The following is a 27,668-nucleotide window of genomic DNA, read 5'->3' on the forward strand; positions in this document are numbered from 1 at the left end:
TAATTTTATATAATGAGCCAATAGACCTAGAATCACCAAGGACAGCGGTGTCAAACTCATATACACAGAGGGTCAAAATTAAAAACTTAGACCAAGTCGCAGGCCAAACGGGAAATTTATTGAAAAAACAATCGCAATAAGAAGAAACAAGAACACAATGTGTTCTTGTTTCTTCTTATTGAGATTGTTTTACTTTGCCAGAGAATGCAATATGAAATCAAATGAATTGCTGCATTCATTTGTTTTCACATTGCATTCTCTGACACAGTATAACAATTAATAAAGGCAATGGCTTTGTGTTAATTCCAGATTATTGAGTTTACATGTCAGTATAAACTCTGCGGGGTCCACGCATTGGCTGCTGTTCAACAAACATGAGTGATGCCGCTACTAAAATTCCCCAGCATCACTTGCATCTATAAAATGCGGACCCACGCATAGGCAGAAAGGCTGCTAGTCTAGATGCGAGTGATGCCAGGAATTGTAGTAGCGGCATTGTACTTATGTCTATAGAACAACAGCTTAATATGAATTGCAGCTGAACCGCCGTTAATACGGACTGCAGTAGCGGCGGACGAGCTGCAATTAATATTAGGAATTTTTTTGGGGGGCCAAAAAAAAAAAAAGGACGTGACTGGCCAGAGTTTTACACCCCTGGCCAAGGAGGTCCTTTTCAAGCCAATGCACAAAGGGTATAACTGTATCGGTTGTGCATATTGCTAATACCACTCACAGCATATCATACTCAAGTTAAGCCCATTACGGGTTTCTTTAGAGGCCATGGAAACTGACCCTGTATCCTTCCCAACCCTTCTATGGATCCTTTCCAAAACCAGACCACATTCTTTGAATCCCAACTTCAATCATTTTTTTCACGTTTGTGATTCAGTTAACCCCCCAAGCAGCCTAGACATTCATTAACTTGTGGAGCAAGCTGTGCTTTGATACACAAAACGAAACAACTGCAGAGTTTGTCTTGGTCAGTAAAGAGTTACAAGAGGTTGCAGAAAAGCTCAGTCCTTAAGATCACTCACAACCTCAGCTGTGTTTACCAAAAGACTTCTTCAGCAAGCCATGTGAACCGCCCCTCCCCCCATCAAGCCTCCTTCCTGCACACGAGTGAGCAGGGAAGCCACGTTAGTATCTAGGAGTCGTACGTATGTCGGATGTCCTTAACTCGGGACTACCTGTATAATATTACTTCCAACTGGTATTGGTAAATTAGCATGTCAAAAAAACTTATATGATCACTCGACAGCCTGTTGAAAAAAGCAAATGCAAATATAGAATTTTATTTGCAGCAATTTAATTATGAAAGATGTAAAATGATGCATTACAAAACAGAAAACTAGTTTCATGAACTGCATGTTTTAAATACCACTGTACATTTTACAACAGAAACAAGTGAGGGAAATTTGCATGAGACATTTTGCTTTCAGTCCAACTAAATGAAACCCTGAAACAGCCCAGTATTATTACTATTGGTAGAGTATAAATGTAGCGCATTAGGGAGATAAGGTTGCTTGATGATTTACACTATTGGCACATTAAGGCATTAGTGAAGTGAGCAGGTAAACATCCGCTGCATTAACATGAGTAATGAGTGCCATGCTGGTAGCTAAATGAAATAAGTTCTATGAACAGTAAGAAAAAACATTTAGGCTGCATTTATTTTGTTGTTTCTCTACAATCAACAAAAAACACATGTCAAGGTACAATTTATTTTTTGTATGTTTCCATTGATTATAATAGAAAACTTATGGCAGGTTTTATTTTGCACTGCAAATAAAAATACAGTCATGTAAACTGGAGAAAGTTAATATTAAGTATTGTGTTTGTAAATGCTAAGGTCATGTACCATTGTTTTTCTTTTACCATTAATTATTTTCTGCTAAAACAAGATTACTGCATACATGGAAATGACTGCTTATTATTGTGAGTTGGTTTTATAATTGCAAAACTGAGCTTCATCTTATTTTACAGGAATAAGGAGGCATTGGGCTTTTTTTTTTTTTTTTAGAAATAAATGCTATTAAAAAATATAAAATGTTTACAGAGTCCTTGACATTCACTTATGTATAACATTAAAATGATTTTATTTTCCCGTATTTTGCATAAATAAACAAGTTACTAATGAAAACACACTAATTGCTTCATTTTTCTATACCAAACAGGAGATATAAAGGAATCTGACTGTATCACAGTTGAGAGGGTTACAGCAACATAGTAAGACACACAGTCCTTTAAATTAGCAAACAAAATGATGTAACTTTCCAAAAATATAATGATGTTATTTAAAGGTCTTGATCACACAGACTTCTGCATTTAAAAGATCCTTGTGTACAACAAGCTGCTGCTGCAACGGGTTTCCAAATAAAGAAATTAGAATTTTTTGGAGAGACACGCAAAACTCATTTTGCAAACAAACCTTTGCCCTACACCATGTGGACACATTGTGTAGACTGAACTGACATCCTGGATCATTCTTGGATTAACAAAACTAGTTTTGGGTTCCAGGAATTATATGAATATGGAGAGCATGTAGGAAGTAAATCACCAGTGGAGGAATAGAAAACGAAGTGGAGGAGATGGTGGCAGATGAAGAGGCAATTAACCCTCCTAGCGTTCTAATTTTGTTCGTATTTTCATTCAAAAAACGTTACATTTTTTTGTGTGAAAATTTTCTTTTAAAGGCCTATAATCGCTAGGAATAACTCACCTAAATATGTCCAATATTTAATAAATGTATTATTAAACTTTAAATAAAAAAAACAAAAAATTTGTTGGAAAATAAAAAAATACAGAAACCTGTAATATACCTGTACAGTAGCATGTTTATTATATTTATATTATAATTATATATATATATATTATATAAAGATTTCATTGTATTGGACTCAATAGAGCTATTTTGTATTGAATCCAATACAACATAATTTGAATTTCCCGCTGCTCCTCCTGCCCGCACCGACGTCAGCCGAAAACATCAGAGAACGTCTCTGCATTCGCCGGCTGAAGATCCAAAAAAAGAAGAAGACGTGTCCAGAGAACCGGTGAGGACCAGCAGGGCGCCAACGCAAAAAGGTGTTTTTTAACGTTTTTAGCGACCCCCGAGGATTACCGCTTTAAGCATGAAAAATCCACCCCGTGTCACACTCATGATTACCGCTAGGAGGGTTAAGAGCAGGTCAAAATCCACGATTAGGCAGGTGGTTATTGCAGAAATGGACAGACGATGTCCAGCTGTCAAATTTTGCTGAGATCTCCGCACACAACTCAGCTTTGGTTGCCAGGTAAACCTGGCAATCCCAACATCCCTTTGCTTGAACTTCATAAACGCCTGCGTGCCTGCGCAGGGAGTGAAGTCATCCTGACCTGGCCAATCAATATGGCTTAAGATAGTCTCTATTTTAGGTTGTGTTTATTTGGTGTCCTGCACTTTAAACAAACTGCCAGCAAATTTCAATCAAGTTTTACAAGGTGTTGAATCTTACTGAAGCCTGCTAGTAGCTTCGAAAAAATGACAGCACTGCTAATATGATTTCTATTTAACTTCTCAAAATTGGGTGTGAATAATGCTTTAACAGCTTCAACTAAGTTGCTTGAAGAGTGTTGAAAGTTTAAAAATGCTGCCTATAAATATGCTTATACAATCAAATGCCTGAGTGAACGAGAGGTTGGAATTCATAAAAAATAATCTGTAATTGAACTTCTACTGTTCAGGGAGAAAATATGGAGATGGATGCATCAACTTGGGCGCCAAGTGGCTTTTCTTTCTGACTTTCATTCCTTAATGACAAAAATTATAGAGCAGTTAAACAGCTTCAGTAAACCGTGAATAAACCTGCAAATACCTGATAAGTAGAAAAATACAAAGGCCCCCCGCCAGTAGTTTCATGGAATCAGTACTACAGGGTGGATAATTAGGTTTTCTGCTGTGCACGTCACACCTAGTTTATAACAGTGCACTGAACAACTGTCATTGCTCCTGCTAGAGTTGGAACAGATTCCACAAGGTATGAATGAATGCCGACTCTGTACTTAACTCTTTGGGAAGAGTCCAACATATTATGTTAATTCAAAGGAAGCCAAAACAGCCCATTGCAGCAGTCATAACTGGAAAATGTCAAGGACGGCTGACGATATAATACGACTTACACTTCTTTTATCAATGCACAAGGTTCACTCATTTACAACCAGATATTGCAGCCCTTTAATCCCTTTGGCAAAGAACAAGTTAAAACACAATGCCTAATAAAAACAATAAAAACCCAGATGCATAAATAATGCCTGTGTCATGAAAATGGAGAATAAAAATAATTGTTTACCTGTGGAGAAACAGTACAAACATTATACCAAGGGATAAGAGAAATGTATTTTAAACATAAATTACTTACAATATGATATACTCAAAAGACTAAACATTCTTAATTACAATACAAAATCTCTACAATAAAACATCTTTTAAAAACATCTGATAAGTGCATCCTTAAGTGCACACATTTTTGTCATAGCAACTAATAAGTATACAATGAGGAAAGCATATACTAGCAACTGCAAATCCCTTTAATTCAGACAGTGACCAGCCCAGAATTGGTCCCTTCCTGAAAGGGGCAGTTCTACATATGGAAGATTAGCCCACCCACAAAAGTTCATATTGCAACCTAAACCCCACAACTGTCATCAGGACTCCTCAGCTTCCTCTTGCAGTGATAACTTTAGGTCCATACACATAGACATGATTGCTCTGCACATATAAATACATTTCTCACCAGATTCTAGTGTATACAGTTCATTGTTACTATAAATTGCTTTTTAGGGTCAACACCAGTTTTATGCCATGCCAGATATGTATCATGCAAAATTAACTCAAGTAGGCCTAAAAGGTCGTACAGAAAATCAATATTGTGCAAAGTTCAGTAACTCATTCAATATGAAGCAATCTCTAAGGGCAAATTGTGTGTGGTAATTAATTTTGCTATAAAGTCCATTCAGTAGCTGGATATGGCAATTTTGGAGGCACCACAAGGCACCTTAATATGATGCCATGTGTTGCACAGCAATAAGGGGTGCTGGGGTCTCATTCAATAAATGGCACTGCAGCACAACAGTTGTTATACTGAGCATATGATAATAAGTGAGCAGCTCTTTAAAAAAAAAAAAAAAACAGGAAAGTGGTTTGCCACCAGCAACAGGATGACTTGTGTGACACGAGCCATACAAGCTCCAAAGCATATTACCAAAATCTCCCCGCTTGTTGAGTTACTATACTTTGCACATCATGTTTGCCATGTTTTACTGCACACTGTATAATTACCTATCAGCTAGCATTGGTTTAAGATTTGTGTTCATTAGCAAAACTTTTGCAATGACATATGACTGCTATGTGATCCAAGGTCTGGGATGGGGCCAATATCAGATACCTCTTATACCGGTTCTTTAGAATCTGGACATGTATTGATTGCACTGTGTGTCCTGGATCTTTTTATGCAGATTCAAATCTATACCAAACAGACACAACAATCATTTTTATTATTGTAGCTAATTGCACCCAGCCTCTTACTGACCAGAAGACTGATCTGCCCCATGTCCAAAACCCACTTTTGCCCCTCGCCCCATGTCCAGAACCCACTTTTGTCCCTCGGCCCATGTCCAGAACCCACTTTTGTCCCTCGGCCCATGTCCAGAACCCACTTTTGCCCCTCGGCCCATAGCATAGGAACACTGAGATAATGGTCACAAAATAAGATGAGAGTACAAGTTCCTGAAACAGAAAGCCATTTCATTACCATTTTTATACGTATAACAACATAACAGCATACTAAGGACAGATGTCCAACAATGGCAGTAAAATATAAAGTACTGAGCATTCACACACACCCATATAACATGTTCATGTTTCCCAGCTACTGACTTCATTATAGCTGTAAATATTTATATTTTATACATTAATATACAGCTGACATTGCCCTTAAATTACTACAGCGCAATATGAATTATCTAGAGAAGAAAAATTGGCTGCTGCACAAATCAACTAATCGAGCCTTCGCTTTAATCCTACACTAGTATAAGACAAGCAATCAGGGAAGAAGGTTCCCTTGGAAAGCAAAAAAAACTTTTTTTTTTTTGCTACAGTATTTATAATTTAGCCCTTAATATAGAAATGGGTTTTATTACATGGACGCATGTCACCTTCAGTATTGGCTATGACCTCAGGATTGGGGGTCTCCCTTGTATGACTGGTAAATCCATTTTTTAGAAAGCCCTTAAGTGATAATAAGAAATATAGAATAGATGGAAGATGGAGACAGAGATATCATTAACTTGCTTGTTATTTAAGCCTCTATAATAATACATTGCTGTATATGTCCACATTAGTTCTAGCAAGGGCTACACTTACTTAGAGTTAATATTTCTAAAAGGTAACTACATTCAACTACAAAAATCATTTCAAAAAGGTTCAGCTTTAGAGGCCAATAGAAATATTTTGGGTTCCAATTCTTTTAAAATTGAACCTGTGCTTTGTTCTTGAAGTCAGGTTGGGCAAGAAGCAGCTGGTCCTGTGTAAGCTTCTATTTTTTTATACCATGAAGATAACAAAACTTAAAGTTATTTTAGTCTTTTTACTTTTCCCAGTTACTCCATCAACAACATGCTAAGTTGGCTCTAGGGAGGACTAATGCAAATATCAAGGTGTCTTAATGGGTAATGTCACTATGGAATAGTGGTTGTCCCTAGGCAGTCTGTATTTGCATGCAGACTACCCTAGGCAACACCCACATTTTATTTAATGTCTTCCAGCTGAAATCCAATAAATGAATGAGTGGGCCAGAGACAGTCAGCCTGGGAAGGATAGGGGAAGATGATGCTGGATAACCTACAGCAAGGAAACGAGGCAAGCTCTCTCTGGTTGCAGCCACTAATGCACACTGTGCGATTAGAAGCCTACACAACTGGAAAGGGCTGGAGCTCAGTTCTAAATTCCAACCCAATGGTTTTTGCAATTATATCACAAAATATACCAATACAGTCGGAATGGTCACTGCTAAGAACCCATTAAGGCACTAGTAAAACTTCACAAAATGTATGATATAGAAAATATCTGCAGTATCTGCCCTAATTATCACCAGGCTGGGAGAAAAAAATCTTCCAATACAGCCTAGAGGTCTACCAAGCCTACAATAAAGGAGGAAAATGGGCAACTTTTAAAGAAGAGAAGTAAAGAGAAGAACCAATTTATTGAAGAAACCAGAACATATGCAGAGTTTAAAATAAAAAGCAAAAACTGAATAGCTGCTATGGAAAGTACAGGCAGTTATTGTATAAAATATACTTATGAATTAGTTGGAAGAAATCACCTTGATGGGCTTTTTATATTCCTGGAACTTAAATTGCATGTATTTTGTCACTTGGCATCTTGTCAATAGTAGTATCAGGGTGAAATCAAAACTTGCCAATTTATTGTCGCAGTCATTTAAAGTATTAACAACCTTTTTTTAAAACTTTTTTTTATTAACTTTAAGGTCACTCCAATGTTTTTATGCAGAGATCCCATTAGTCCCAGTAAAAGTAAGAGGATACCGGTACACATACTGTCATTAAAAACAATACCTAAAAACACGTCTACCTGTATAATTATTGTACAGGTTTCCTTAGCAAAGAATCAAGTCCAGATGATATTTTTTCCATTTTGTGTGTGGCTCATGGACTAACCACTCACTGGCTTTTTCTATTTGAGAATAAAGAAAAGTTGCCCATTTGCCACTTCTGGATAATATTTATTATGTTTATATGATTTTCACTGAGTCTGGGACTTCACTCGACAATGTACTCACTACCTTCCTTAATCCTGATTTGCCAGGCTATCATATTATTGTTAGAGGCTCAGGTAACTACCACAGCAGCAATTCTAGTCTACATATTTTACACAACCCTTGTTATGAAGTCTCACTCAGCCTTTTGTACAATTAAAACAATAGATGGAAATCTGACACAGAAATAGGATTGGTAGACATCTAGTGTAGACATCAAACCCGTACACATGATGAACTGGAGGATGATTTAGCTTTTCAATGACAAGCCACAGTTTAAAGTTAATTAGTTCTACTGAAGTTAAGGAGGTTCAGTGAGGTCCTCTCTGATTACCTCTCTCAATATACAAATTCATAATCCTATATAATTTTATTTTTTGCAAGTATCCTAATAATTAACTTGTCCTGTTAATGCAGGTGCATGCAGCATTGTTGTCACTGCCACATTGCACATGGGTGCAGTTGACACACATCAAGGTACAATCTTCACCCACTGTCAAGGTGTGCTGGGACTCCAAATGAATGACACTCTACTGTACCATCAAAAAATTACCATACTTTGCTGGAAAATTAGTCTGAGGAACACAATAGTGCGAGTGAGCCCTAAAGGGAATTTGACAGGATAAACATAGCAGCTGCCAGAGTGGAAAGGTTTTTGAAGGGGCTAGGTGCAGCACTGCCATCTTTCTTTTTGCTTCACTGCTTAGTGGATCATTGACCTAAAAAATATTTTTGTACTGTAACTACTTTCCTGAGGAAGTATAGGCCAAGTTGCTCAGAGATTTTCTAACATGTTGAAAATCTATCAGTGAAAGCAATCTATCTTGATTTTAAAAGAGCTTGCTATTGACCTACAGGTGCAATGAGCACTGACCTGACATTCAAATTGCAGCTAATTTAAGACATATGTAAATTGGGAAGTTTTAACATTGAATGATTTTTTTCTCCTGCATGCAATCTGCTTACTTACACGCTGTTAAGGTTGCACCGCAGAAGTCACTGATCATAAGGCTCAAATTAGAAAGATTAGTCTCCTTGCAGTTTATTCCTTGTGGTGCATTTGCACATGTCCATGTGCTAACAAAGTTACACTACCAGTCCACTCAAAGCTAAGGGGTTGCCTATCTCAATGCACAAAATACACCTGCGCCTTTTTCCCCCCCAATGAATCCCACACCACATAAGGAAGGTTCACATATGTGCTGCACTAGAACACACCTGCTTTAATGTACGCAGGTGAGGTGCAATGGGTTTTCTATTTGGAAAAAAAAAGAATGTCAATGGAAGCGATGACCGTGCAACAAAAAATGTCTGAATAGTGCCTTGGTGCAATGTTCACACAGGATCAGGATGCAAAATTAATTGATCCAGGCTAAGCAGGTGTTTCGTAAGGGGTTTTGACTGGGGCCTAAAGGATCACTAAACCTCCACAGATTTTGGAACTATTCTCAAAGTTTTGGAAGGCAGTTTTTAGTATCTTAGTATAACTTTATATTCCATATAAAACTAGTTTTTAGATTAAAGAGCCATCTTCTAAAATGCATAAACAACCAGAAGCAAAAAAAAAAAAGAATATTACCCCCATAACAAATATTAAACCTTAAACTGTATTTGTAAGCACTTTTTCTGTACAATAAAATAAAAATCTGTACAATAAAATAAAAAATGCTGAATCCCTGGTCTGGCCGAATAAGACTTAAGCCTAATAAAATTATTAGCAAAGGCTGAAAGTTGTGAATGCACCGGATCCTACTGATCACCAAAATAAAAGTGCTAATAAATTCTATTAAAGTGGATCTAAACACAGATGGCACAGTCACCATCTTGGGTTAGAAAACACATTTTGTTAGCAAGGATCTAGGCTACTTTATATCTCAGGGTTGGCATTCATCCTCTTACATATTCATAATGCCACCTCAAAATCAAAAAGCGAGATGTGAACATGCGGACAACCATATAAAGCAAACACTAATCGCTCATGCATAGAAGAGCACATATATTTAGCATGACCATGTAGATTTTAGAGTTTTTGGTGCATGTTGTAGAGTTAATTTGCTTTTTCAGATTTCTTTTTAATATCAGGAAAACCCAGTGTGAAATCATTCCAGAAATTTTACCCACTCTTCTCTTTTACAAATTTTTTTGTGAAGGCTTTTTACTGAACTGTGTCTGACTTTATCTATAGATTTTACTAAAATGTCTGTCTAGACCTGGCATGTCCAAAGTCCGGTCCGGTGGCCAATTGTGGCCCGTGTTCAGATTTCCATCAATATTATGCGACCCGCCAACATTGTTGACCACAGTATAAAATACACGCTATTTTATATTTAATTAGAGTTGATGAACTGCCTTGCAATTATTGGCCAGCTACTTGGCGGGCATAAACGGCAGGACAGGAGGACCCATGTGTGCACAGGGAATCCCCTAATTCATTATGGGGAATGTGCTATCCGAAACCGGGACACGGACCACGTCCCCTCTGATTCCAAGAACATGCTCTGCATGGAGCCCGCACTGACACCGGACTCGGTGCACAGGGAATCCTTCCTGTCACCCTGGTGGGCGTGTGCTGTGCGAGACCTGCGCAGACTACGCCCACACTAACCCTGGTTAGTGGTCGGCCTTCACATATTTTCCCCTCATCAAATCTGGCCCTCTTTGCAAAAATTTGGACACCCCTGGTCTGGACGGTCATTGCATATGTGTACAGATCAGCCCTAAAGCTAACAAAGTTTCCTGAAGGCATCCAGCACAGGATAGAAGCCTCAACTTTGACATGGGACCCATCAGAAACAGGACAGATGCATATCAGCTGCTACTAGTGACTATTAAAGGTGTAAGTTTGGAGGCTGACTCACCCTTGTTTCAGTAAATCATATACCTGAATGAAGTATGAAGGTCAGGAATACTGACAAAGATAACATACCTTAAGCTTTCACCTTTAAAGAAAAGGCTTTAGACTGTAGGGGAAAACTGTAGACTGTAACTGAAACTACTAGTTGTATTTGGTGGGGGAAAAAAGAATGTCATGTGTGTCCAGGAGATACACATGTATACGAAAGCGTCTACAATTAACATAAAACACAATAAAGGTATATTCAGATTCCTGCTTTTGAATACAACAAAATATTTGCGCACTCTGCATAAAATCACTGAAGTGGAACTCAAGCCAAACACTTTACTTTCCATTACAAATCTAGGTCAGCCAGTCCGGGGACCTTTGCTGTATTTTATAGACAAGTTGGTGAAGTTTATTCTTAAAGCGCACCTACTTCATTATATATTCTAGTGTGGGCACAGTTATAAATAGGGAAGAAACAGACAAGCCGGGTTTTTTGGCAAACAAATTACTGTATTCAGTGATAATTTCTCAAAATGAGGATCTTGTATATAGGGATCCAATAATCGTCCAGCTAGGTTGGCACTAGACACATATAACCTACTTAGTACACACAGTGTTAGCTCTGTATTAAACACGCGTAGGTTGGCAAGGTGGCATACGCACAGCTGGTAGACTGACGCATTTCACCCAATGAGGGATTCCTCAGGGGTTGCTGCATGCTAGCAGGATTATCACTGAATACGGTATTTTGTTTGCCAAAAAAACCCACTTGTCTGTTTCTTTGCCTAGTTATACCTATTTGGGGTTGGCAATATCCCACTTGAGGGATCTATCGCTCTTTACTATCTAAATATCATTCCACACCTACACTAATATATTATTCTACTTCCATGTGCAAAATTATATTAAATTATTATACCAGTAATCCACGATATTTAATTAGTATAGCACTTAAGTTTGGGCAAGTAAAACTGGAGTTCCGCTTTACACAAAAGCCATTGGAGATAATAAAAGGTTTGAGTGATCACAGATGACCTTATAAGAACAATCTGTGCATTGTAACCTTTCCATAGAGAATTACTTCTCAGCTATCTGATACAACACTCAGATATAGTGCAAACTAATGGGTTATACGTTTGATTGTACATAAAAAAAGTGTTAAAATCCTACATATTATAAGCATGAGCACCCGCTACCTATATACACTGAACAAAGCCATTCTGTATACCAAAATAATATTTTACCGTAACAGGGAACTCATAATGCTGGAAATTAAAACAAAGTGCCCCCTACCCCATTCATGGCATACAAATTCATACAAATTGGTTTGGCCAACCAAATGGCTATCTGCGAGATGTGCAAAAGAACACGTACACTTAAGTCCAGAAGAAAGTGACTAGCACTAAGGCACTACTGCAATATACCTCATTTTCATATGGAAATTTTTTTATAGTATTAGTTCTTAATCTAAATTGGCAGTTCACATACAAATTTAAACCTAAAAAAGTCAGCAAGTGTTGAGGTCAGTGGTTTTAGACTGTATAGTATGGTAATCCTTTAAAGTCAATGCTTGAGGTTTTTTTTTATTTTTTTTTTTTTTGCAATACAAAAATAGGTTTGTAAATTGGTTTCTTCTTGGGTAGTTTCAAAAAACTGTTTCTTGAAGGGCTGTAGACAGGATACAAAAAGATAAGGCAATGGCACGTAACCCTTAATAATGTAGATATGCAGTTCTTTACTTTAGTTATTTCACAGAGAATTGTGTGTGTTTATCTACAAAGTGTCAATTACTGGCTTGGTTTAAAGCAATATCTCTTCAGATTTCTTTTCAAACCTTCTTCAGGAAAAAAAAAAAGTTAGTACATCTATTTAATCCGACATTCAAATGTCAAAAGATCCATTAAGTGATTACAACAGCTCTGATCCAAAGGAGAGAAAATGATCCTTGAACAAAACAATTTGTTCTCAGTTGCTTCTCAAACAAGTTCCTTCTGTTTGTCTATGAAATGAACAAAGCAGCCTGCACTCCAAAAGGCAATCTGGATCACAGCTTGTCAGAACGGAAACTGTCCTCTATTGTGGGGTCTGGAAGAACCATGTCCGGGTCACTTAACATGTTTAGACCTTCCAAACTCAGAGGCCCAAGTTTCAGCTCGTCATCCAACTGAAATGTATTATCTGTGTCGAAGCCCAGCTCAGAAACTCCTGCAACTGCACTTCCAATGTCCTTCGATAAACTGTTGTTTGTATCGTCTAAAAAGAAAATCAAAACAAAAAGAAGTTTGTCAAAATATGGATATGGGTGTGGGTATGGATCAAGCACAGTATAATGAGTTCCCAGATTAAGTTTACCCAAATTGTCACAATCCCTAGGATAGAATTGTGATTCAGGGATAGAATTAAACTGCATATACTGTTGAATTCTTTTGAATGTTCCAAGGGTCTATGCAACAGAAGCAAATGTTTTGTACTTCAGACTGAAATGTGTGGTCCCTTAAACCAAAGCATTGTGCAGTATTTCACTAAGTTCTGGTTGCAACGGCTAAACAGGATAATCCCCCCCCCCCCTTTTCTTTATTGGCTGTTGAAAATATTATTGTAGTTGAAAGTTCCAAAAAATGTGTCCCAACATTCTTTTAGAAATGTAAAATAATCCTTTTTATACAGCCCCTAAATTTACACCTATTCTGGTCCAGGATTTCATCTAGTTGTGGACCAAGCAAGTACTCCCTAACAGACAGATATCACATAGTAGTCTCCCCAAGATCTTTCCAGAGTTAGATCCGTCATCAGCTTAACTAACCAAAGGAAGTAATGTTGGACAATATTAGAAGGAACAAAGTAGACAATATCGTCACATTATCTTTAGGGGCATGATCTGCCTTAGTAGTTTAAATTTAGTGTTAGCCTTCTCTGAAGATAAAGATGTTTAATATTCCATTGTTGAGGTTACAGGGTTTAAGTTAGAAAGAAGACTGTATTCCAGCGTACCCATAAAAGGGCCGTCCACCCAAAAGTTAGGGCATTTTAGATAAAGGTAGTGCCTTGTGGTATGAGTTTGTGCTTAGGGTTCTTCAACAATAAGATTTCTGTGCTATACAAATCAAGTTCCAGTATACATGGTGCCACTTGCGTCTCTGCATATAATAAATGATGCAGGGCTCTTCCTGAGTAAGTAAAAGAACTTACTCAGCAACTTGTAGAATGCCAACACTAGTTTTGAGGTTGACTGCTCTAATTACTAATATCACACGATACACTAATAATGCTGTTGTACAAGTTTTAGTCTACAAAGCCTGAAAAAAGATTTCCATCCAAGATGTGCTACGAGGTAAAGTCTGTGAAGGCGCATAGTTCTCCCCAGAGGGTTTTAGCAGGTTGCTCCGCCCGGCTGCTGTGAATACCCCGTCCACCTCTCCTCGGCAGCTCTCATCCTCTGCACAGATCTCAGTGAGGCTGCTCTGTGCACAGCTGTCATCCGTTCCGAGGATTGGTGCTGGGATGAGAGGTGAGCACACACAGTTCAGCCTTCATGTGAAGGAGACACAGGCAGCCCCAGCCCCATCTCATAGCACAAGCTGGGATTTCTATTTAAAAAAAAAAAAAAAAAAAAAAGCTACTGGTGAAATGTATCCACTGCTAGAGATGTGTGTGAAGTCTGCATGTCATTCTCCATCCTTACAGCTCTGTGTGTACAAACCTCCATATCTCCTAAACTGTATGTCACAATGACCTGTAATTTTCAGGATGCACAGGGAACTCTCATAGATAATGCCCCTCAGCTTTAAAGAATTTCAAGATATGGGGTCACAAATGTTATGAAAATTGAACTGCAAATTGGGGACCCCAGGGCCACTAACATAGCAAGGAACATTGGAGTGGGCCCCTAAATATATACCTACCTGTCACAAATCTATACCTATGAAACTACCGTCTGCTTCTCTTCTTTGAAGCCCAATTTCTCTGAGGTGGGGGGTACAAAACTGAAAATATAGGTGCAAGTGTCAGGAACATTCTCCCCTTACAATCTCATTACTACAGCATCATTAGAACATAAAACACTCTGCCCATCAAAATGGGCCTCCCTGCCCTGTTACACATTCCTGTCCACTTATCTAACATTTTGAACTTCAATTGGGGAATGGGGAGGTGTAAGAAGCAAAAAATATAGGTACAAGTGGGGAACATCTGTGACTAACATCCCCTAAAACTTCATACCTATAGTATCATTAGAACATAAACTCTGCCCACTAAATTTTATTGATGTTGAGGTACTGGAAGGTTACAGTTATGTGTAACAAGGAAGTGCATTTTGATGGACAGTTTTTAATGTTTTTTTTTTAATGTTGTAATGATGTCATGGTGATGAGAGGTGATCGCCACAACTGTCTCCCACTTCCACCTATATTTTTGTTTCCCTGCACCTCTTAATTCTGCAGAAATTGGGGTTTGAGGTAGAGATGCGGACAGATATGTGTAACAGAGCAGGCAGCAAACTTTGCTAGGTAGAGATTTATGTTCTCATAATGCCATACTAATTACATTTTAAAAAGGTTTAGCCACAAGTGTCCCCCACTTGCACCTACAGTTTCAGTTTCCTATGCCTCCACGTGTACCTTAAAAATTTCAAGTCAATACAACCAACGGTTTAGGCGATATAAAGTTTTGAACACAGCGAGTTGTTAGGCTGCAGAATTTACACACACAGCTATCACACTGCGCTGCCAATGACATCATTACACTTTGCGGATAAATGTCACAGACCGTGTTTTTATATAGAATATGGACAGTGATGAGAGTGAACCACTGGCTGTCTTGTCCCCATCTGATATCACATGCATGATGCTATTAAAGCATCGCCACATTTTAAAATTATATTAAATAGTGACTTTTCCTGTAATATAATGGAAAAATGTGCGTTTTGTTTTTTTTGTTTTTTACACTTTTGTGGAGAGGACCTCTCGCCTTCAGTCTTCACTTCCATTTCAGTAAAGACCAAAGGGGAAATCCGCAGCCTCCTGGGATATTTGTGTCACATATCCCAAAAGGCTCTGCACTGCTCCTTGTGTGCATGCATCTTCAGAAGCTTTCTTATAATGTAAAAAAAAAAAAAGTGTTCATTCTAATGCATGTGCAGTGCAAGGCAGCACTGGACGTACAAGTGAGCATCAGAGAAAAGGTGGAAGCTGAGCCAGCATGGGCCTGCTGGGCTAATTTTGTAAAAGAATCAAGTGAAAAAAAATGTTTTAGTTAAAGTTCACTTTAACTAAATATAGACACAGGAGCACATCTGAAGTACGGCTGAATTCACACCGGCAGTAAGGTTACATCTGTCCATTCCTCATGCCAGGAACCACTGCTGCTTAAAAAACTTCTAGCTCTGAAAAAGCCCAGCACTTACCACCTGTTGCCAATCCTGGGTGCCTAGCACTTACCGCCTGTTACCAATCCTAGGTGCCTAGCACTTACCGCCGGTTATGAATCCTAGGTGCCCAGCACTTACCACCTGTTACCAATCCTAGGTGCCCAGCACTTACCACCTGTTACCAATCCTAGGTGCCCAGCACTTACCACCTGTTACCAATCCTAGGTGCCTAGCACTTACTGCCTGTTGCCAATCCTAGGTGCCCAGCACTTACCGCCTGTTACCAATCCTAGGTGCCCAGCACTTACCGCCTGTTACCAATCCTAGGTGCCTAGCAGTTGCCAGAAGTCACTCAGAAGGGATAAATGTTTTTTGCTGCTAATATGAGCTAAGCCTAACTTGTTACACCACATTCATTATAATATTACATTACTACAAAGGATTACACTCTTAAAACTTAGAACACTAGTAAGTTGGGTCACAATACACGGCATAGGACAGTTGTGGCAAAATACATAGAATAGAAAAATTGGATATACTAACGGGGCAGGCATTACAAAGTTGGAACAAATCATTGGGAGAAGGAAGAACTCTGAACCAATAAGAGGTTACTGATTATCCATGGCATAAACAACTGGGAGCACTAAATTTGCAGTGTTTTGCCACACCCCCTTTTTGAAAATTTCTGGGAAGAAAACTGAGGTGGTAATGTTTAGCTGTCGAAAACAAAATCTAACCTGTTAAAATTATATTTGGAACACTTCCTCCACAGTTGGAATACAAGTAGCTTGGCCGTAGTTGGAAGGGATCCTGGAGGTTTCCATGACTCCCACCTAGTCCCAGCATGGCTGATTGGGAGTACTGAAGATTCATATTAGGATCGAAGAAATTGGTATTGGGTAGAGAATTGCTTGGATTCTCATACATATCATATGGTTCCTGGAGAAAAATAAAGAAGAATCACTACTCCCAATAAAGTAAGTCAATAAACTATGTGCTACAGAAAAACTGATAGTCGGATTCATTAACAAAACATTTAAAAACAACTTTGATAAGCACTATGTGAATCTTTATTAGCAACAATTCATAATAAAGTGTATATATATATATATATATATATATATATATATATATATATATATATCTGTGTTATACCACAAAAGTGCCATGATTGTGAAAAAAAATAAAATCATTAGGACTTGTGTCACATCACGATGCCAGCATCTTGTAACATTAAATACACAGCATCGTTACTGCTGACTACCGGTGACCACTAGATCAATTGTTTAATATGTTGGCTCATAGTACTAATTTGCTAGTTGTACAGTTGGTATGGACTACAATACTTTCTGTCATTGATTCGCTGTTTTGGAACAATAGGTTTGATTTCCCTGGTCTCCTGATGTGCATACTGGTCTAGGACAGTGACTTAGAACATGCCAAAGCCAAAACTAGATCAGCATGATTACTAGAATCTTCAGCATTGGCCAGCCATTGGAGCCCCCATTACTTTCTCAGCACAAGTTTAATTTACATTAAACAAATTAGATTCTGTGGGAATGCAGGTTTAGCAGTAACTAACCTGTTGCCATAGGTACTTCCCTTGCCTTGTGGGTTGTTGCTGATCAAAAAAGGTATCTGCAAAGAATCCACTTAAAGAGTTCTGTTGAAAGAAAGAAATCCAAATTACATTTACCAAACCATATGTTAACAAAACAACTAATAGTTTATCTGTTATCTGTATTACGTTTTAGCGCTGTCCTATCTAGTGTCTGTACAATGAAATCCCTTTAGTAGATTAAATCAATAAACTGTACTTACCTAAGTCATATTGGTATATCTAGCACTATGTTTTTTTCCCCGAGTCTGCTATCTTACCTGCCACTATGTTATTTGGAGGTATTATGGACTTTTTTATGTGTGTCTAGTTTTGTTGAAGCTTTTATACTTTGCTACAAGAAATGTTTTTCTTTTATATACTGCCTTAAAAGTCCCACTTATAGATACTGCTCTCTTAATACTTTGAATGGGGATGTTGGCAGTTTGTTAAAACCATATGAGATCTGACAACTATTTTTTAACTAATCTTCAGATAGCTGACTACTTGTTGCTGACCACCCGCTATATCCTGAATTGGTTTTGCTTATACCCTGCTACCTTTTTTATTCACCTGCTCTGTCTGGACTATACTCCTGGTCATCTCTTGATACCTCACTGGGATTGCTTACTACCTGTTGCCAACCATGTGCATGTATTGAGGACAACAAAGCTGGTATCTGTCAAAGGTAAAACATGCTCAACATTTTTCACTCAGCAGCAAACCTGACAGGTGCTTATACCCTGAGCCAAAATAGCCACAGCACAGGTTCTGTATCTTATGCCAGTATCCCTTCAGGTAGCTGTCCCTTTGCTTGGGTAAGATTAGTTTTCTGACAATAATGCATCTTCCCAACCATTACTTGTAAAAAAAAAAAAAATATATATATATATACATCTCATAGGCAAGATGCAGCAATGTAGGTAAAAGTAGAGGTATATAAGAAAACTGCATACACATCTAGTTACACTTACATTAGCCAAATTGAGATCCAGTGGAGGGCACGGCACCGGTGAGGGTGGCTGTAAATTTTGATGATCATGAGGATCATGTACTTGTAGCGGATGCTGGGACTGGTCTTGGTACAAAGGATAAGGTGGAGGAGGTTCCAGTGGAGGCAAAGAAAGAGGACTCCTGTCCATAGCAATTCCCTATAGAAATGAAAACATGTCCAAATAAACATTTACCATTAAAAAAGTCAATGATGTGTAGGCAGCAGGCGGTTTCTTTTAAAATTAAATTCTGAAATGAACTGCAAATCTTATTTAAAGTATATTTATTGGTGAAACTGTTTAGTGGCTCTGATAAACTCCACAAGAACTTATTGGCTTACATGCGTTACTTTATAATCTCTATATATATATATATATATATATATATATATATATATATATATATATATATATATATATATATATATATNTATATATATATATATATATATAATTGGATGTATGTATGTGTGTATGTTCCACCATCACTCGAAAACGCATGGAGACATTTCAACCAAACTTGCAATACATATGACAGACTTATGTGAGTGCACCTGTCATCTTTGTACAGCGCTGTGCTATTTGTCAGAGCGATATTTGGAGACATTTCAACCAAATGTGCTATGTTCTACCATCACTAGTAAACGCACATTTCAACCAAACTTCCTAGACATATGACTCAGACTCATGTGAGTGCACCGCTGATTTTTAAGCAGCTCTGTGGTATGTGTCAGAGCTATATTTGGTGATCACTAGGAAACGCATGGAGACATTTCAACCAAACTTGCTATGTTCCACCATCACTTGGAAACACATAGAGACATTTAAACCAAAGTTGCTGGACATATGACACCGCTGATCTTTGTACAGCACTGTGGTATATGTCAGAGGTATATAAATGTATAATATTAGTGTGCGACTGTGGGGGGACATTAAAGTGTCAGCTCCTCTGTAAAGAGACTGATTGGTCTGCTAGCTCAGTGTTTCATAGTACAGCACTATGGTATATGTCAGAACTATATAAATCTATATATATAAATTTGTATGTGTGTATGTATGTGTGTATGTATATATGTGTGTATGTGTATATGTCATCACTAGGAAACACATCGAGATATTTAAACCAAACTTGCTAGACATATGACTCGTGTGAGTGCACCTTTGATCTTTATACAGTGTTGTGGTATATGTCAGAGGTATATTTGCATGTATGTATTGCTCAGTGACAGTGTGCCTTTTGCTTATATTTTTACATACTTATTTTTGGACTCTTTTACAAATTTCTGGCCTGTAATAATGCCTCCGAGAAAACGTAAGGCAATTGGCAGAGTGCAATCAAAGGCAAAAATAAATGAAACAATACCATAGAAAAGAAAATCACTATAGCTTTATTTGATTCCTTTTCCTGTATAATATAAGATTGCAAAAAACAAATACCCAGGCAATGCCGGGTTATCAGCTAGTATAAAATAAAATGTAATATCAGTTTAATTCAATAGGGGTTTTCCTATGTAGCTACAGAAAGAAGAGTCTATAAACAATACACTTCCAATGAAAACTGCAAAAACCAGAAGCACAAACCTTAGTCATGTTTAAATCATCTCCACACATAATATACTGCTGAAACCTTACCTGTGAGCTTGCCATGCTCAAGGGGCTGGTGGGTGAAAACTGGCCACTAATGCACCGGCTTGGTTCGCTGCCTGGTGTCAAGGTCAGAGGGCTAACAGGAGTATGCTTGCGCCTTGGAGAACTGCCAAGCGCAGCCGTAGGTAAAGACGGGTTGCTAAGAGAAGCCAGGCGAAGAGATGGGTGAAGCGATGCGTTGGAGCGGCCAGATGGAGGACCATGATTGTTCATGGAAGAGGCAAGTGAGTTGTTGTTCAGTGTTGCTTGAATGCTTGGATTGCTGCGCGTGTTCTGTAAACCTGTTAAAAAAAAAATAAAAGTGTGTAATAACATAATATAAATAATATTTTATTATGAATATGATAATATTTTTTTTATCAAAGTAATACTGAAGAATATAATGAGATCTCTTTTAAACATGGGCAAACAGCCAAGATGTTGAAACTCAACACCTGAAAGGAGGTTTAGTAATGAAGGTACTGAATAATTGTTAATTCACCTCCTGACCAGAAAGAAGCGTTTTGATGTTGTAAGAGCCCCTGCACCTGTTAAAAGTCAATATATGTCTATCTTAGAGTAATCTCCTTACAGATTATTACTGAAGTTTTATGTACCAATGAAATTCAGTAAACCGACCAAGTGATTTATCCTGGGCCCACTGACTTTTCTACAGACAAACCCCTATTCACGGCTATATAATGGCAGCATTATCAAGAACTGCTTCATGGAACTTGAACTTGCATTTTTAAGTCACAGAGTGGGATGAGGGGCACAAAGACCCCATTGAAAAGAAAAAAAGATTTCCGTGTGCTTTTCTTCTTATTATTTTTTCTGGCTCACTCCTTACCCTAGTTTAGCTCAGCCTTGTTACTTGTCAGATTCTGTGTGTCACATGCACTGTATCCAAATTTCTTTTTATTTTCAGCTAAGAAAAGGAGTACCAAGAGTGAAACTGTGTCTTTACTCTATGAATGTGCACTAAAGCTAAGCTGATTTTTAGTAATATACACCTAAAAGTCAACTCCACTGCATGGGAATAGTGGACAAGGTGTGGACAGCACAGGGTGTTGCTCCTGTTTTCCTAAAAGCCACCTCCTCTAAAAGAAGACTTAGGAGCAAATAGTGAAAGTAAATCCTAGACTGAAAGATGGAGGAGAAGGCAAAAAAGTCCCAGGGCAGGACCAGAGAGGGGTCTGTAAGTATTTAAGACTGTCTTTAGATACAGCATAATTGTTTAGCAGAACTTGGCACGAGTTGCTCACATTGCTTTATCTTGGTGGGGAATAATATGAATTAGAAAAGTTTTTCTATTCTGCCTGATCAACTCCCCTAGGGCTTGTTAAAGTTAACTTCTGAAAGATATCTCACTGGCTGTTCCTGTGTGGCTGACAAGTTGCAGACCATGATCAGCAGCAATTACAGCACCCACACTGATGGACAGTCAACGGGTGCTCAAACAGCTACCTTATTACTCCATCTATTATTATTATTATTATTATTATCAATAATAATAAACAGTTTTTATAGAGCACCAACATTATACTCAGTGCTGTGTTCTATAGGCTCAGCTTTGCAGTGTCTAGCTCACAGGCACACTTGTAGAGTGGTAGCATAACCCCTTTACAGATGCCAGGAAGAGCAACCATCTGAACAGTTCTTCAAAGCAAAATTCAACTTCATGGGCCTGATTTAGCAAAACTCTCCAAGACTGGAGGGGATACACTTTCATCAGTGAAGATGGGTGATGCAGCAAACCTGGAATAAATTTCTTCAAAATCACTTGCAATTAGCAAACATTCTCAGTCCTGTACCAGATCCATTCCAGGATTGCTTTGTCACCAATCTTCACTGATAAACGTTTATCCTCTCTAGTCTTAGAGAGCTTTAAAAAATCAGGCCCAATGTTTTTACTATAAAATGTCAGTATACACAGCATATTTAGACATTATGGCAGACATACCTGCCAAAATACCTTCTTTAGCTCTATGACAGTTGCAGTGTCCCTCTTTGTTCCATTTCTGCTGCTGAAATTTTTGCCCAGTGATTATGGGCATTTTTGCGAACTTTTATAGTAACATTGGAATTATGTAAATCCTAAGCAAGCACATAAGAGTTTTTGTGTTTTCCTTCCTGTTCCAGCTCAGATACAAGCTGAGACTGCACATTAGACTGTGCATGCATGGATCAGTGAAAAAAAGTGCTAACAGAAATATAAGCTAGAAATTTCTTAGGGAGAACAGACTTCACAGTCTCCTCACTAGTGGAAAATAAAAAAACCCTGCCCATCAGCAGTTCTAGTAAAAGGACCTCAGTGCTGCTTTACCAGGATGAGCAAGTGATCATGTAAAAGAACCCACAGAAATGAGGTCTTCTCAGGTCCAGCACTCTATATTGGGTATTTCTATAAAGAAAGGCTAAAAATGCACAATAATTAAAATACATTTTTTCATTGACCAAACTAAGTACTTCAGTTCATATAATCCTAATTTTATGTGTATTTTGCATACCGTTTGTCTTTTGATACAATTGTCTAATTATTACTGACCTGGAGAACTACTGATGCCCAGGTGAGTCATAGCAGCAGGCAGCCCTCCTGTGCAGTTTTCTGCGCCAATACCCCCATAAGCTGTGTCATCTGGGTCCAGAGGGGTGGGCAAGGGAGAGGGGAAATGGAGGTTTGTAAGGTCTGGCAGTGAACCACCTGTGTTTAGATTGCCCTGGAAATGTGAGAGGCTGGCGTTCTGATCAGAAGATGGAAAAACTCTGGATGGAAAAAGAGAAGGAACATAAATGCTCAATTTTACTTGTCATACAAGCTATAGCAATACCAAAAAAAAAGTTACAGAAGGTTGGCTAGTAAAACGCTAAATTACTTCTGTTAGTATATGATTGCTGAATAAAGCTAACATGCACTCCCATTACAAGCAAAAGCAAAAAAAAGTACAATTTCCCACACAATTTCCATCAGAGAAAATATTATTAAAAAAAAAAAAATATAAGGAATAAGGTCCCAAACTCTGGAAACCTTTTTTTTTGTGGAGGAGTATGAAAAATTGTTTTTACAGCTCGGTGTCAAACCAGAGTGATCCAGGGAACCGGATCCCTTCATGAGACCATTCTGCCTTACTCAATTTGCTTAAGGGAAATCTGTCATATGAGGAATATGGCAGCTAAAAAAAAAAAGTACTAACTAGTTGTTATTCAAAAATACTGACTTTTATAAAGATGAGGGAATTCTGCATTTTCAGCAATGATTGCTCACCTATTTGTTACACAGAATTCTCATATATCTATAGACATATAGCAATACACATTACATAACCATTTTAACCTCCCCTAGCGTTCTAATTCTGTCCGTATTTCCACCCAAAAAGCGTTACTTTTTTGCATTAAAATTTATTTTAGGCCATTGTAGGCCTATAATTTTTAGGCATAACTCACTGAAATATGTTCAAAATTTATAACTGTAATAAACTTTAAATAAAAAAACTCTTAAAAAAAATAAATAGTATTAAATAATAGTATAAAATAGTAATAAATAAATGTATTATGATATGTACAGTAGCATGTAAAAAATATAAAATATAAATATAAATATTTGAATGTCCCGCCGCTCCTCCCGCCCGCACCAATGTCACCGGAAAACCCTGGAGAACATCTCTGCAGTCGCCTGCTGAAGATCGGAGGAAGAAGATGTGTCCCGAGGACTTGCAGGGACCAGCAGGACCCCAACAGAACAAGGTAAGTAGGGTTTTTTTTATGTTTTTAGCGACTCGGGATTACCGCTTTTAGCATGTAAAATCCAACCCGAGTCACTCGGGAACACTGCTAGGGGGGTTATTAGTATGGGGAAGAAAAAAAAAAAAGCTTTAACATACTTGATTCCTGGAACTTCACAAGACCGGGGGCGAGACGTCAAAGACTGAACCTATACATAACACAAAAGAAAACATTTAGCTGACAGGCAGAATTCAGAATAGAATGAACTATTAAATGGAATCTATAGTAGAATGTTTAGGCTTTAACAAATCTTATAAGATAGATAATCTAAAAAGGCATGAATGGAGTCATCTTTGTCAAAAATGGAACAACCCTTCTTAAACGGAGATGAAACCTGAACTACCATTTGTTACCCATACAGTACATTATACTGTTTTAAAATGACCCTGTCACTATAGTATTTTACTCCACAGTATACTTCAAATCAAAAAAAGTTGAAATTCAAAAGAAACCTCCAGGAGTGTTGTTTTCCTGGGTTTTACACAGCCTTAGAGATTTCTCCTTCAGACATGCACGTTGCTACTTTATCCTAAGGTGAGTTGAGGGCTGAGGAATAAACTCGTAATGGTATGTACGTTACAGGATTGATGCTCAAGAAGAGGTTTCTGGGGAGAAAATTCAATGCGAGTACACCAGCCCACATTAATCCTCCCTGACGGATTGATAAATGACTGATTGGGAATGGCCACTGCCACAGTGCTTTGCTATGGAGAAGAAATAGCAGGGTGCTGCTCACTCCTCCTCCAATCTTCACAAAACAGAACAGCATTGTCACAAAAGATTATTTCTAGAAACAGTAGTCTGACATTTATCTGAGGTCTGCAGGGGACTTAAAGCGTACCTAAACTCAGAAATTTCACTTTCCATAAGGGTAGACAACCTTTTCATGTAGAGTAAAAGTTATTTTTGTTTTTTTTTTTAAATGCAACACCCTTTTTTTTTTTAAAAAAAAAAAAAAAAAAAAAAGAAAAGAAAAAAAACAAAGAAAAAGGGTGCAGCACCGCCCGCCTAGGCGATCAAGAACATAAAGGAGTGCAGAGCCTCCCAGGATTTCTAGGTCACGCATCCCGGGAGGCTCTTGGATGCTCCTTCTGTGCTTGCCTGTGCATCTCAGGCATGTGCAGAAAGAAGCCCTTTTGTCAAAAGGAAAAAAAATTGCCAATCTCACACATGCGCAGTGAGATTGGCAAGTTTTTTTCCCAGCTACGTCACCTGATCTTGTGCCTGGGTCGGGTGACAAAGGAACAAGAACCCAGAAAAAAGAGGAGAAGATGGCGCTGCCCATATGTTCTTGTATTAGAATGGTTAAAACAAATATAGTTGAATGTGATAACCTGCTAACAGCTATAATATGACCTAAATTTTCACAGACTCAAAGAAGGCATTTAATAAAAGAAAAGTAGCACCTTTTGGGCTTCCCATAGCTGTTTGGGCAGTGGCTTGGAAACGTTGAGCATATTCTCTTCCGCCAAAGGATTTGAATAGGGAAAACCTAAAAACCAGAAATAAAAAAATAAGTTTTACACAGAACAACTTTTATGAACAAACTCATCATATTAAGAAGATGTACTATTTACACAATTAGTCTAATATGGGAATATATTTCCACCAAGAGTGATATGTTCATAGAGTTAGAATGTTCTATCTGTGTTCCTGCAGTTCATACTGACCCAGATTAACAATTTTTAGTTAAATTTATCAGTGAATGTTTGTAAATGGCTCTGGGCATACTGGATATAGTTATGCCGCATCTCCCCTGCAGCACCAGAGAAGGTTTCACTTATCACCCACAGAAAAACATTGTGCAGACAGTGCTCCTACTATCATTAACATGTGCACTAGACATATCAGGAATAACATCTTGCTACAACAAGGTTACCATTAGTAAAGGTATTGCTGAATAAATAGGCCCATAGCAGGAATTTTAAAAAAAAGCTCTGATTTAAGGGAACAAAGGTGTTGGAAATGAACTGGTTAAAAAAAAAAAAAAATCAAGAGAACTGTTACATGCACTATTTAATGTACAGCGCTGTGTAATATTTTGACATAGTTGATCTAGAGGAAGGCAAAAAAAACAACAATTTTCTCCAACAGGGGGGGGGGGGGGGGAATTCCTTCACAAATTCCATGATTGCCTCATTCGTGATGTCTCTGTTATCTTTACTTTAAAGCTTTAATACCCAGGTATATTCTGTGCTTCTAGAAAAGCATCCAGATTTTTCTTAAAGCAATTTTTAGAGCTTGCTAAAACTACTTCCTGAGGGAGCTGATTCCACATTTTACAGTGACTTTACAGTGAAGAATCTCTTCCTTATCCAGAGCTTAAACTTCTTTCCCTTCTTCTTTGTAACAATCTTACAGTGAATAATTGAGAAGAGCGTTCTCTATATGGAGCATTTAAATATTTATACGGTGTAATCATATCCCCCCCTTAAACGTGTCATTACCAAAAGATTCCATCAACCTACATTTCTCCAAAAGCCACTGCAAGATTTCCCCTAGTCTGATGGATCAACTGCCTGCTGCCCCCATCACTCACTGTGGTTCCTCCTGCCTGCTTGTATGTCCTGTATTGATGTGGGAGCCAGCAGGAGAAATCACATTGAGTGATGGGGCCACACACCCGGAAGTATGTGAACTGGTTCAGCGGCAGGACAGAAATGAAGCAGAAGCATTTCAAGTAACAGGTCACTGGAATGTTAAGTAAATGAAGTCCTCTTTTAGAAGGCGTTTTTATACAGGCGTCACTTTGCTCGCATGCTTTCTTTAAAGAGGGTCAAATGTTACCAGACACATTTCAATCTGAATAAAGTGTTCATTCCGTTACCTGTCTGCAAACCTTTGTGGGTTCAATAAGGACAGGAAGTGTTTTTTTTTTTCTTCCAATTTATGGCTTTTATTTTATGGTATTTTTGTTAGGACATGTCTAGTGGATCCATGAAATTTAATCCCAGTTTTTTTTCTGGAGTATGTTGCATTGTGTTCCTAACAGTTATTACTAAACAGGATTTATATAGCGCCAACATATTACGTAGTGCTATACATTAAATAGGCATTACAAATGACAGACAGACACAGACCGTGACACAGGAGGAGGAGGAGAGGACCCTGCCCCGAAGAGCTTACAATCCAAGAGGTGGGGGAAGTAACACACAATAGGAGGGTAAATATGGAATGGTGGGAAGTAGTGAGGGTTTAAGAGACAGAAGAAGACAGGTAGGCGAGTTTGAAAATATGGGTTTTAAGTGCTCTTTTAAAGGAGCAGAAATTAGGAGCAAGCCAATTAGGATGAGGAAAACCATTCCAGAGAGTTGGGGGAAGCTCTAGAAAAGTCTTGGAGCCGTGCAGGTGACAAGATTATGAGTGAGGAAGTGATTAGTAGGTCATTGGAGGAGCAATACAATACATAACACATTTTTTTCTGATTCCAGGGTGGCCTTTATTGCAATAAAAATAAATTGGGCATGATGTATTAAAGCTCTCCAAAACTGGACACGATAGACTATCATAGGAGAACCTGTGCGATCCAGCAAACCTGGAAAGGATCCTCTCCAGGAATAAATACATTCCCACCTAATAGCAAATTATTTTTAAGAAATCAGTTTAAGGTTTGCTAGATCACCCAGGTTCTCCCATGGCAGTCTATCCCCTC

General features: G+C 38.1%; 1 protein-coding gene across 3 annotated transcripts in view; it reads right to left on the minus strand.

Annotated features, from left to right (window-relative positions):
• Positions 1–1,257: 1,257 nt before the first annotated feature.
• CRTC3 (CREB regulated transcription coactivator 3) overlaps positions 1,258–27,668 on the minus strand; it is an 87,113-nt gene continuing 60,702 nt past the window's right edge. For all 3 annotated transcript variants that reach the window (XM_072402477.1, XM_072402476.1, XM_072402475.1), the window contains 8 exons: positions 25,423–25,508; positions 24,115–24,164; positions 22,782–22,999; positions 20,240–20,535; positions 18,590–18,766; positions 17,601–17,681; positions 16,756–16,957; positions 1,258–12,906 (listed from right to left, as the gene is read on the minus strand). In XM_072402477.1, the coding sequence (XP_072258578.1) occupies positions 12,698–12,906; positions 16,756–16,957; positions 17,601–17,681; positions 18,590–18,766; positions 20,240–20,535; positions 22,782–22,999; positions 24,115–24,164; positions 25,423–25,508 (1,319 nt within the window). In that variant the 3' untranslated portion in view covers positions 1,258–12,697. The remainder of the gene's footprint in view (positions 12,907–16,755; positions 16,958–17,600; positions 17,682–18,589; positions 18,767–20,239; positions 20,536–22,781; positions 23,000–24,114; positions 24,165–25,422; positions 25,509–27,668) is intronic.

The sequence above is a fragment of the Pyxicephalus adspersus genome, chromosome 2, assembly GCF_032062135.1.
Source record: "Pyxicephalus adspersus chromosome 2, UCB_Pads_2.0, whole genome shotgun sequence".
Taxonomy (NCBI): Eukaryota; Metazoa; Chordata; class Amphibia; order Anura; family Pyxicephalidae; genus Pyxicephalus; species Pyxicephalus adspersus.